At 64.3% G+C, this 12857-nt stretch overlaps 1 protein-coding gene across 1 annotated transcript in view; it reads left to right on the plus strand.

Annotated features, from left to right (window-relative positions):
- NAV1 (neuron navigator 1) overlaps positions 1-12857 on the plus strand; it is a 208674-nt gene that overhangs the window by 82741 nt on the left and 113076 nt on the right. The window contains exon 4 of the mRNA XM_059998871.1: positions 155-940. Within this exon, the coding sequence (XP_059854854.1) occupies positions 155-940 (786 nt within the window). The remainder of the gene's footprint in view (positions 1-154; positions 941-12857) is intronic.

Below are 12857 nucleotides of genomic sequence, written 5' to 3' on the forward strand. Positions count from 1 at the left end.
TCGGCTCGCCTCCTCCCCGCTCCCTCGCTCCCTCCTCTTTCCTCTCCCCTTCCTCCTCGGTTTCTTCCGTCCTTTCTCTCTCCCTCCCCTCCCCTCCCCTCCCCCGCCGCCTCCTCCCTGCGCGCTCCCCCCCCCCCGCCCCCGGTGCCTGCAGACGCGCGGATCGTCCATGCGCTCCTCGCGGGCAGAATGCTGGGCGGCAGCGTCAAGAGCGTGCAGCCCGAGGTGGAGCAGAGCGGCGGCGGCGGCGACGAGGGCGCGGACGAGCCTCGGGGCGCGGGCAGGAAGGCGGCGGCGGACGGCAGAGGCATGCTGCCCAAGCGCGCCAAGGCGCCGGGCGGCGGCGGCATGGCCAAGGCCAGCGCGGCAGAGCTCAAGGTCTTCAAGTCCGGCAGCGTGGACGGCCGAGTCCCCGGCGGGCCGCCCGCCTCCAACCTGCGGAAGCAGAAGTCGCTCACCAACCTCTCGTTCCTCACGGACTCTGAGAAGAAGATGCAGCTATACGAGCCCGAGTGGAGCGACGACATGGCCAAGGCGCCCAAGGGCTTAGGCAAGGCGGGCCCCAAAGGCCGCGAGGCTCCGCTGATGTCCAAGACGCTGTCCAAGTCGGAGCACTCGCTCTTCCAGGCCAAGGGCGGCCCGGCGGGCGGCGCCAAGACCCCCCTGGCCCCGCTCGCCCCCAGCCTGGGGAAGCCGAGCCGGATCCCGCGCGGCCCCTACGCCGAGGTCAAGCCGCTCAGCAAGGCTCCTGAGGCGGCCGTGAGCGACGACGGCAAGTCCGACGACGAGCTGCTCTCCAGCAAAGCCAAGGCGCAGAAGGGCTCCGGGCCCGTGCCCCCCGCCAAGGGCCAGGAGGAGCGCGCCTTCCTCAAGGTGGACCCCGAGCTCGTGGTGACCGTGCTGGGAGACCTGGAGCAGCTGCTCTTCAGCCAGGTGCTGGGTGAGTCCTGCCTCCCCGCCCCACCCCTGCCTTTCCCCTCGCCCGCTGCCGGGGAAGCTGTGGGGAGAGCGGCGGGGCTCTCTAGGCCCCGGCTCGGGCTATGCGGGGACACTGCGCCCAGATGTACAGGGCTGGCCCATCCCCAGGTGCATATGGCTCAAGTGCGCCTTGGTAGAGATGTCCCCAGGCTGGGGCTCTGCTCTGGCCTGCCGGAGGTGAGGCTGGACAATGGGGTGGGGGGCTCAGCTTCTCAGAAATAGAGCCCATCAGCTTCCTGGCATCTTAAAGCCTAGAATCTTAATACGGCAAAACCTGGGGGGCTGGGGGTGACCTCTGCCGTGTGTGGTCCGTGCTGGGCAAGATCACGTTCAGCATTGCCGGGGAGCGCCGGTGGGAGCCGATCTAGAGCACAGATGTGGGGAAAGCAGATGTGAGGGCTGTTTGGCCGCGGAGCAGAGCTGAGGCTCCGCTTCCTCTGTGGATCCCCGGTGGGAGCACGAGTCGGATTTCCCGGGTATGGGCTCTGGCAAGGAGGCACGACAGGGGCCTGGGGGCAGGCGGGCAGCCAGCTGCCCGCATCTGGACGCGTGTCCTGTACCTCGGCCCCGGCCCCAGGCCTGGGCCAAACCCCTACCCCACCCCACTCCGCAGGTTTTTAGGGCGTGTGGAAAGGTCTGGGCTTTCGCGCGGAGACTCCTGGTTGACTGGGAAGCCTTCGCCTTTTGGCTAATGGAAGCCGAGCGGGCGGGAAGGGAGGAACAAAGCTCGCTCGGGCGGAGGAAGCGCAGAGAGCTGCCCCATTGTTCTCCGAGCCTGAAGAGCCTAAGCAAAAAACCCGGAGCGGGCCCGGAACTGCGCTTGCTTTCCCCGGGGACCCTGTGCCCTGAGAGGGAGGGACCCGGGATGCGCGGGACGCAAGGCCGCTGCGCCTCGGGAGCCGGCGCGGGCCGTGCCGGGGCCACGAGAGGACAGCGGCGAGGTCCGGAGCCGGGCGGCCGCCGTGGCTCCGCGGACTTGTTGCGGTGGCGGGGATGTGGGTCCTCCGGCGCCGAGGGACCCGAGCTTCCCGGGCTGCCAGCCCCGCTGGGGGCTGGGGAGGGGCGTGTCCGTGCGCGTGTGAGGGGCGGGACCGACGCGGGCTGCGGTCCGAGTGATGGGCAGGACGAGGTGGGGCGCGTGGGAATGGGGGGTGAGGTGCTCGCCTGGCGGCCTGGAGAAGGCAGCGCTGGGAAGGACGGGCTCGACCTACCGCGACCTTCGCGGGACCCACAGGCCCCGTGTGGGCCAGGACGAGGGACCCCGAGCAGGGGCAGGGATCTGGAGCTTCGGATTCAGAGGCTCACAGAGGAGGCCGCATATGGGCTCTGCAGGGGCAGTGGGCGGGCTGGACAAGGGCAAAGAGAGGGGCGCAGCGGCCTGAGGGCCCGGCCTCCGCAGGCAGGGACCCGTGGGGGTGAGGGTGGGGGCAGAAGCCGAGGGGCGGCCTCCCCCCTCCCCCCCTGTGCGGAGTGCTGCCCTCAAGGAGCTTACAGTCTAATGGGGGGAAACAGACAGTAAAGGAGAAAAGAAAGAAAGTAACTGCAGACACCAAGGAGGGCCTGCTTAGGCGCCTCTGAGGAGGTGGTACTGAGCTGTGACTGAGGCCAGGGGAGGTGCAGGGGCAGGCGGGGAGAATACTCCCTGCAGGGCTGAGACGGGGGTGGGGGGTGGGGGGGGGGGTGGGGGGGTGGGATGGGGGAGAGGAAGGCGGGGGCTGTCTCTGGGGGGAGCGGAGGGAGTGTCAGCGACACAGAAGAGTGGAGGGCACAGCCCCATTTCAAGGTCAAGGCTTCCCCAGTCCTGCAGTCCCTACACTGCCCCAGGACCTAGCGGCTTGGCCGAAGCCCTCTTAGTTGCATCTCAAGAGGCAGTGACCACAGAAACCCAGGCAGATAGTCGTAGAGCTGGTGGGCGAGGGGAGAGGAGGGCGGGAGGAGAGGCTTTGTGGTAACCCCTCAGCCCACTTGACACTTGTCATGTCTCAGAGTGCCTCTGGGAGTGAGGGGAGAACACACCCCATTTCCCAGGCGGTCCGGAATCGCAGGGTCAGAGCCTCGAGGGGCTTGGAGTCTTCCCTGAGCCAGTGATGGGAAGGCAGATTCTGGACGTCTGTCCTGAGTGTGTCCTGATTATTAAGTCACAGCTCTGTGTAGGGGACCTGATTGAGGGAGGGGAGTCAGCAGGCAAAGAGGGACCCTACCAAGCTGGTGTGTGCTGGGCATGGGCCACCAGACCGGCCCTGATGACCCCACGGCGGGGCTGGTGCGGGGAGAGGAGTGGAAAGTCTGGTGAACGTGCTGGACTGACCCTGGGCGGGGCTGGCCCCAGGAGGGCAGTGCTGTGACCTTGAAGGGTGCAGCAGGGAGGGCAGGGGAGGAGAAGGGAGAAGGTGACGGCAGAAGGTGACGGCCAGGTAGAGCCCCTCTCCTGTGTGGAATGGGGGAACAGGAGAACCCATGAAGGTGTCCGGTTGTCAGGACCCTCCCTGGAGAGCAGGGTGGCCCCTGGGGAGACGAGTGGACGCCTCTGCCTCCGGATGGTGGTGAAGGACGCAGGTTCTACACCCGGGAGGCTCCAAGTCAGGACACGCTTACTCCCTGGGACCATCTCAGACCCCGGAAGCTGCCCAGCCCCGGTTGCTGGAGGGAGAAGGAGTGAGGCAGCCCTGAATAAGAGCCTTTCTGGAATGAAAGGGAATGAAAGCTGATCACGGCTTGCCAGGAATCAGCTGGGGCCCAGATGGTCCAGGCAGGCGCCCTGCGCTTCCCTTGCTTTGGAAGCTGCCAAAGAACTAGGGTCCCACTGGGAAACCCTAGAAACTTGGAAGACTGAGGGGTGAGTGTCCAGGGGAAGGGGGCCTGTCTCAGGGATCATATGCCCTCGGACCCTGGTGGACAGTCCATGTCAGGCAGTTCGGCTCCGGAGGGAAGGTCACTGGCCCCTGGCCTGGGTCTGGGGCAGGCAGGAGGCCGCAGTCCTGAGTTCCCTGTGCAGAAGTCCTAAGCTCTGTGACCTCCTCTGGGACTCACGTTCCCCATTTGTGAGTGGCAGAGCTGCTCCACGGCTCTCTCCTACCTGTCGGCATTAGGGAGGGGTGCAGAGAGAGGTGATCGGACCTTGACAGGGCCCCAGGTGCCTAAGAGAGCCTGTCTTAACTCAGAGCAGTTACATACACAATCCCGACCCGACCACACTTCTCCATCTCCTCAGCCCTGAGTCCGAGAACCTCCAAGCGGTCTGGTGACCCCACGCACACTGCACCCCCTTTTGAGCCCTCCAGGCAAGGGGACCAGGTCAGGTGCAGAGGAACCCAGGCGGCTGGAGCGCCTGGTTCCACTTTCTCAGAAAGTGTCTGGACCCACGTGAGGGGTTGCCGTGACAACGGTTGGGCCCTCAGAGGCGCAGGCCAAACAGAGCAGGGGAAGGAAGTCCGGAAATTATCCGTTTCTAAGCCAGTGGGTTGTTGTGGGCTTTTTGTGGGGGGTGGGAATTTACTCTAGAGGTTGCATTCTGGGATGCTGTGAATAGGAGGAGGGAAAACATGGCTTCTCAGATGGTTTTCTTCCTTGTTGTTCAGTGCACTGGGGGGTCCTCCAGGATCCAGTGCCCGAGCAGCCAGGCCGCGTGTGCAAGCTCGCCAAGGCCCCACACGCAGGGCCGTGCCTGGTGCCTTCCCAGGGGTTCCCCAGAGGCCCGGCAGGAGCTGAGGGCGCTGACTTGCAGCCTTCCCGGGCTTGTAGAGCCGCAGGTGAGGGAAGGCAAGGCCTGCAGGTGAGCGCGTGCGTAGCGGAGGGGCAGCTGGCACAGACCCTTCCCGCTGCGAGGCCTCTGTCTTCTCAAGGGTAGCGCTGGGGAGGACGTTTCTTGCTCCCCGTGTCCAGGGCTAGGCTTCGGGTTCCACCGGGGCCCGTGGGGTCCTGCTCTTAGCCTCTGGGCCTCGCCCTGCTCAGGCCGCTGCAGCCAAAGCCGTCTTCCTCCCCCTCCCCAGGAAGGCCTTGGGGTAGCTCCTGTGTTCTGGGGACAAGGACACGTGGAGGGGAGGTGCCCAGGGCTTCTCTCAAGGGAGATGCCCTTGGTGGTCAGCAGTGGCTCCACCCTCAGGCCCCAGGCCCTCGTGGATGGGGATTGAAGGCAGAACAGCACCAAGTCGCCTGGAATCCTGGGCTGCTTGCTGACCGTTAGCTCTCGTCCCACCCGCTAACATCTCCTGCGGGCACAACCGCCCACCCCCGTGGCCCGTCCCCACCCAGCTGCCAACACCAGAGGCTTTGTCTTCTGCAGACCTCCAGCCTCGCCCTGCTCTGGGCCGCCCCTCCACACCCGTGCCCACAGCCCACAGCCTCTGACCTCGAGGGCTGGGGGTGCAGGCAGCTCCACGGGGCTCCAGGGAGAGCGGGTCCTGCGCTGACCCGGCTGAGCAGAGCCCCCAGGCCCATCCCCGTTGCTCTGCGGCGCCTTCTTGTACAGCCGGAGAGAAGAACCCTCTCCGTGCAGAGCCCCCGCCTCCCCCCCTGGGATTCACAGAAGACACAATGGAAATTGTCTGGTTGAGCCACCCACCTAAAGCAGAAATTACTCCCTCGTAGCGTCGTAGGCAAGTGGGTGTTCTGTTTACACACTTCCGGTGACAGAGAGCTCACTACCTCATTTTCCTGGAAAGCCCTCGTTATTAGAAAGCCCGCTGAGCAGAGTTTCTGTTTCCTGAGAGTTTCTGCCTGTGGGTGCAGACCTGCTCTCCGGATCCTCTCGGGTTAGGCTGGCCTGCCTCTCAGGTGCCCGACTGCGTCCCCTCGCATCTTTCCTCCCTTCGCCCCCCCGTTCCTCTTTCTCCCGTCTCTTTTCTTTTGCAGTAAGACTTGGTAGGAGGAGGGGCCGAGCTGTTCCCCTGATTCCTGGGCCCCGTAGAGTCCAGCCCCCAGCTGGACCCCCCATCCCCCATAAGGTCTGCCCCCCAGCACCTGGCTGACCTGGGCTCCCTCCCGCAGCGTCTCCCTCGGCCTGGAGGCCTGTGCCAGCCTGCCAGCCAAGGGGAAGTGGATGCCACGTGCTTCTCATTTGCGTTGGCTGACCTCCTCCCACAGCCTGTTTGCATTACCCAGCTGCGTCTGATGTCCCCGGGGCCTGCAGCCTCCCTCTCTTGCCCAGGAAGGCCGGGGGGCCGGGCGCAGCTCACTGGCCCTGTGTGGGCAGGCTGCGCTCCTGCGTGGAAGCCTTGGAAGGCTGCGTCAGCCCTCAGAGTGGGCACCGCCCCCTGCAACTTCCCCTACTGTGGCTCCTGGGGACCCGGCCCCTGCAGGGAGAGAAAACCAGAGCCCCCTGGGTCCAAGGCTTCCTTCTGACCAGCAGACATCAGGGCTCAGTCCGGGAAGATGCCCCGGGAGTGGTGTCTGTCTCCCGGAGCTGTGCCCGGGGCGTGTCCGGCGCGGTCGCAGCCGCGTGCCGGGAAGGGCGGATCCCAGCTCTTCGTCTCTGATCGGCACCTGTGCCTCTGGCAGAAGAAGGGGCAGATTGCAGGGGTGTGGCCGGTGTGGGGAGCGAGCAGGTGCGGGGTCCCCGCCGGCACTGAGGCGGGAGAGCACGGGCACCACCTTGGGCACGTTACAGGTTCACCCCGAGGGCTCGGGCTCCGGCAGCGTCCAGGCTGTCACCGCCAGCACTGCCTGTTTACCACGCGGCTCTTCTCCAGCTCAGCTCTGGCCAGAGCTTGGCCAGTGGCCAGGGCGGGCTTTGGCCTGAGCCCTCATCAGGTCTATTTTCGACATCCCGATGATATGTTTCAGGGCCTCTGCAGCGGGCGGTTCCTGCACCGTCTTCTAATTTCCAAGCAGCAGCGCTGGCTCTGGACCGACTTCCCAGGGCACTTGCTCACGTGCCTCGGGCATGCAAAGCCAGGGTGTGGGCCCTTTGTGCCCAGGCTGGTCCCCGGGGAAGCTGGCTCGTCTGCAAGGGTGTCCAGTTGGGGCGCTGCCATTGGGAGTGATCTGGTGAAAAGCGCTGGAGTTTTCTTGGAGAGCCAGGCCGTCAGCCGTGACCTTGGGCTGCGTAGGGAGGTAGTGAAGGTTGAGAGCGCAAGACAGGCAAGTGTGGTGGGGAGACCTGCACGTAAACCTTCACGTCCGGACGTAAACCCCCAGGACGTAGATGGGGCTGGGAGTCAGGGTGTGCACAAGGGTGCACAGGAGCTGGGTGTGTCACGTGGAGCGGTGCACAGAAACACTTGCACACTCGGCCCCTAGCAGCTACGCACAGACCGAAGGGGTGTGTGTGTCCGTGTGTGCGCGTGTGTGTCCGTGTGTATGCGTGTGTGCACGCACACAACTGCCCAGGCATGAAAGGGTCTGAACCACGACTGGGCTGGAACAACTTCCCCCAAAGAGACCCCCAGCCAGAGACCGCAGGGGTTGGGGCTCCCTGCCTGGCTCCTGTGCCAGAAAAGAACCTTGAGGAGGACACAGGCTCCCTCTGCCCTTGGTGACCGCTGAGCGGGCCTTCCCTTTTGGGGGCGCAGGAAGCCACCCGGAGGCCTGGCTTCTCTGTGCAGAGCCCTCAGCTGCCACTGGCCGCGGGCTCCAGCACCCCCAGGCTGCGGAGTTGCCTCCCCAGGGCTCTGGGACCTGATGCTCCACGTGAGGAAAAGAGGCCCAGAGAAAGTGATGACCTGCCCATAACCAGCACCCAGACACCACGTGGGGCACGAGATTCTTGTCCCTTAGGTTTAATGAGTCACTTACTGCCCACAGTGACCCTGTGAGCCCGAGCTTACAACCGAGCAGACAGAGACACTGGTCGGTGGGTTGGCCGCTCGAGCCAGAAGAGCAGGTGGGCCACAGGGCCAGGACTTGACCTTGAGCCCTGTGATGTCAGTTTCCAGGAGCCTCAAGACCCCTCCCCCCACAGTGTTGAGTTCAATTCCATTTAATTCAGGATTGCTGTCAAGCAGTCGCTGTGGACGAAGCATGAGCTCCTGGGGTTGCGGCTTCGGGCCCCGCTCGCCAGCTGCTGGCCTGCTGGGTGAGGAGATAAGGGTTCCTGCTCACCCCGTGCGGGGCAGATGCTACGGAAAAGTTGGGAAGTGGTGCGGGGGAGAGCAGGGCGGCCTGGAGCCGGTCGGCGTGTGGGGTGAGTGCGGTGCCGTGGGCAGGAGGGGACGCTGTGGACGAGTGACCTGCGCTTCGAAATGCAGGTTGGGATCCCGGCAGCAGAGATGGGAGGGACTGGAAACGGAAGAAGGAGGTAAACGGAGGGCTTCATCGTGGGTACCATCCAGCTGCGGGAGAGGTGGGGAAGGAGATGGACAAGCAGCTTGGGGGCGGCCCTGACGTGACCATGACCGGCCCCAGGGGTTGCAGTAGGCGCTGGGCAGACCTTTGGTGGGGAGCTGTCAGGGCTTGCCCCCAAAGGCCCCCGAGAGAGTCCCGGCTCTGGAATCGGTCCTGGGAGAGTGTTTCTGAGTGAGCACACCAGCCGGCCCAGGGCCTCGCAAGTTCCACATCTGTTCGCTGGAGCGAATGTGGCCCTTGCTGCCCCTGCAGCGTCCACGTGGGAGGGACAAGGGGGAGGACGCCTGTGCGCCCAGAAGCTTGTCTTTGATGAGCAGCAGCTCTGATGAGGCCCGAGGGGTCAGTACTTTCCGGCCCCAGCCCCCGGGAGAGCCTAGACCCACAGCTCACCGCAGAGCTGCATCAGCCCGTACGTGGCAGCGGCAGCGGCAGCACGTAAAGCAGCGTGAGGGCTGACAGTGTCCCCGTGCCGTGCGACTTGGTTGGCGTGGAAGGAGAGCCGTGCGTAGGGCGGGCGGCACGTTTCGGCTCCAGGGCACTTGCTGCATCCGGGAAGCCTTCCTGAAGGAGCTAGGAGTCGGGAGCTGTTTCAAGGGGTCAGAAACGCTCGGCATAAGGGGCTGAGGCATTCCAGCCACCCAGTTGTTTCCTTGGAGGGCGTGGGAGGACCGGACTGGAGCTCGCTGGCTGGGAGCCCTGGGAGCAGACGGTGCTCGAGGGCCGTCCCGGGTAGCAGGGCTCGAGGTGGCGAGGGTGCCCCAGGGCAGGATGGGGAGCCTTGTACCCAGTGCAAATCCTCCTCCTGCTTTGTCCTTTGGACCAGTTTCCGTGCCCTGGGCATTGCCATGGGGTCCCACTGTCCCAGGAGCTGGGTTGTTTGGCTTTGTCCTGGAGTCGGGTACCCCCAGGAGTCCAAGAGTTCAGGGTTGCTGGAGGACGCAGGTGTGTCGCAACGTCTCAGGGTTTCCACGGATGGTGACGAGGCGTCCAGGGGTGCTGGGGCGTTCACCGCCTGGCCTACCTTCGTCCGGCCCCGCGGGGAGGGCGTTACAGCAGCGAAGGCCGCGGTGGCCCCTGGGCGGGCAGGCGGTGCTACTGCCGTCATGTGGACCGCAGGGACCTCGAGGGCCGCTCCCCAGCCCCAGGGTCAGGGCTCAGCCCTGGGCCGCCCAACGCCCTGCCCGCCCGGTGGGGTTGGCTTGAGGCTCAGCGGGCAGCCCAGAGAGGCTGCCCCTGCTTCTCCTGGACGCTCAGCAGCGCCTCCCTGCTGGGCACCTCCGCCCAGCGCGTGGCTTGGGGCCACCGGGGGCCTGGCCGCAGGGTTTGAGCTCCCAGGAAGCAACAGCAGCGCCCAAGACGCCGATCGGCCTTGTACTCTGCAGGTGGGTCAGCAGCCTCCCTCGCGAGGCCCCGTGGTGGTCCCCGGGACACTCAGAGGCAGGAATCCCTGGGGATTGACAACAGCGACGACTAGCACTTAGTGGGCTCCCACTGTTTGCCAGCTGTGCTGAGCGCTCTGTGGGAACCCAGGTCAGCCTCACAATGAGACGCTATTCAAGGGTCACACGCAGACTGTTTCACAATCCTCGCGGGCCAGGCTGCAGAACCGGGGGTGCCTGGGGCTCCCTGTTATGCCGGAAGTCAACCCCACAGGTGCCGAGTAGTGGGGTCCCAGGGGCAGGGCGGGGGTGGAGGAAGAGTGCCGATTTGCCGCAGGTGTGGGAGCTGTTCATCTTCAGCAGCCAGCGTGACCCTCCTGGTGCGTCGCTGTCGACTGGAGACCCCACACTGACGCGGACTTAGACGTGAAGAAGCTGAGAGCAGCCCGGGGCCACTCGGCAAGTTCACGGAGAGCTGAGATTCAGCCGAGGCTTGGTTCGGGCTCATCCAGACTCTTCTTCTCTGGCACAAGTAGGCACATCTGCCCCCCTTGCCCTGTAGACAGTCTAGAGCCTTCAGGCTGATACGGTCCCGAGAGCCCCGGTCTGTAAGAATCAGTTCTCTCCGGCCCTCGGCAAACGTTCCTCGGGTCCCGAGACCCTGCGTCCCGGCGTGTCCAATCTGGGAAGCAGATCACAGACGGACGGTCACGGGGCAGCAGCACCCGGAGCTGCAGGCAGGCTGTGGGGAGAGGGCTTCCCCCGGGGACAGGAAGGTCGTGGCCACAATGAGGATGACCAGACTGGCCGGGAGGAGACGTGGCTCTCTGCGTCCGCCTGGGATAAGCTGTTCCCCTGGCCCCTCTGCCTATGAACCCTGGACCCGTCCCTCGTAACCGTGGAGCTTGAATAAGCCCCGTGATGCCTCAGCCTCCCTGGTGGTCAAAGAGGGGTCAGACTTGCCAGCTGGCAGCTCGGGGAGGGAAGGGCTGGCCCGGGGCTAAGGCCACAGATTCAGCCATCTTCATCTCAGGGCCTGATTTCTCCTTTCCCCCCACCTCCTTGCTCTCCCGTGGCCAGTGGCTCCTGATTTCTAGATTAGATTCTGCTGAATGCCGCATCTGCAGAAGTGGAGGGCGGGGGCGGTGGTGTTAGCTTCAGGGAAGATCCAGGGTCTCATCATAATATCTGTCAGTCATTATGTGACACGTACCAGGCACTGCACTGACCACTGTACGTGTAGTAATTCATTTAACCATCAAGAATAACTTAGTGAGTTAGGTGCTGTTTTCATTCTCATTTTACCGATGAGAAAACTGAGAGGTTAAGTAACTTCCCCAGAGTCACACAACCAGGAAGTGAGGAGCTTGGAGCCGGCTCGAGCGCCAGCCTCCTCAACCACCGTGCTACAGGGCCCCTCGCCGGTGGAGAGCTCTGGCCTTGCAGAGTTCCACAGACACGGCAGGTCCTCTGGGCAGCCGCCCTGTCCTTTATTCTAAATAGCGCGGCCCTATTCTGAGGTCTCCTGCAGGAGCTTGGTGGCCCAGGCAGCCGAGCACGTCCCCCGGACCCCCTTGGTCCCCGCTGCCAGGCTGTGGACAGTGTGTGGGGTCTGTGGTTAGGGCACCTGCAGCACAGCTGTGTTCACGTCGCCCCCCTGCACACTTGTCCTGGCAGGACCATGGCCGGCCCGAGAGCTGCAGGGGACGGCGTGTCCGCCCCCGGCCGGAACCCGGCGTCTCTGGGGCCCTGGCTGCCTGGCCTAAGAGAAAAGCACCAGCTCTGAGCCGTGCAGACGAGGGTCCACATCCACCCTGAGGCTCACCTGCTGGCTGCCCTTCGCCCTCCTTGAACCTGTCCCTCATCTATAGGATGGAGCTTACGCGCCCTGCGCGGGGTAATGGTGGGGATTAAACAGAAGAGGGAGTCACGGTGCCTGGCACCGCCTGTGACCATACAGTTCGTTCTGTTGCCGCCTTCCCCGCAGGCCCCAAACCCCTGGCTTCTTCACGCTGATCCCGAGGCTCTGCAGACTCGGTGGCGACCAGTGAGCCCAATGGCGTCCCTCACGGATTGGCTCCGGTTCAGTCCTGGTAGTTTAGTTCAGTTCAGTCTCTTGGTTGTGTCTGGAGCCAGCTTGGGGGGAGGGGGAGTTTGTTACAGGACAGGGAGAGTCTTGCAGGGCTGTGGGGGAGGCAGGGGCAGCCGGGTTTGCAGGGGGAGGGGGCCGGCCCTACTGAGCATCTTCTGCTCCGCGTTACTGCCCCGCACGCCTGGTTGCTGCCTTCTGAACCACAGACCCGCACTCCTGCTGCTGGTCCACGAGGCACAACGTGGTGCCCACGGCCCCGGGCTCCTCTGTGCCAGAGACCTGCCTGTCTCCCCTGGGGGGTGGGGGGCCTGAGAGCCATCGCGGGAGAGAGGGAAAACACATTCTCCGGGAGTCAGCTGTATCAAAAGTGGTTAAGGTCATTGCACAGCCGAGTGGCTGTTCAGACTGTGATAAGAAAGAAAATAGCAGAGACAGTAGGAAAAGAGGGCTTGAAGGTGGGTGTGTGAAGGTGGCAGAAGGAGCACCTCGTGTTCAAGTTCATTACCCGTTCCTGGACTTCAGCTCAGGCCTGGGTTCTGTCCAGATCAGAGACAAGCTGGCAGTGCCCTCATTTCTGGGAGGGATGGGGACTCAGGCCTGACCCAGAGCTCTGTGGTGGCCTTATCTGTCCCCTCCCCAGCCCAGGTCCTCTGGAATTGTCCTGCCCCGTTTCCAGGACCTCCTTCCGCCAACAGCCCCTCTGGTGGTCCTTGAAACGTCCTCCAGGGCTGAGACATGGAATCCACCCTGCTGGCTGTTATCACACAGCTGGGAGGACATCTGGGGAGGGACGAGGCCAAGACATCCTGGCTCCTTCCTTATCTCAGGGGAGCACAGGTGATGGGGTGACGCTGACCCGTCCCTTCGCACAGGCGTGAGGCTGGGGCCTGGGTGTTGGGGCCGGGGTTGGGGGCCCACTGGCCTGGAGTTAGGGGTGGGATTCCGGTGGGGGATGGGAAGGGACTTGCCCCAGAGGAGTCCAGCCTGGCCTGGGGCTGGGCAGGGGCTGGATTCCTGCCACTTTCCCACACGGCACGGAGATTGGGTTTCCTGCTGAAATCCTATCTCTGAATCACAGTCACAAAGTTCCCAGTTTCTCACTGCAAGTTGTTTGTAGCGGCTCTGTG

The sequence above is a fragment of the Delphinus delphis genome, chromosome 1 (assembly GCF_949987515.2).
Source record: "Delphinus delphis chromosome 1, mDelDel1.2, whole genome shotgun sequence".
Lineage (NCBI taxonomy): Eukaryota > Metazoa > Chordata > Mammalia > Artiodactyla > Delphinidae > Delphinus > Delphinus delphis.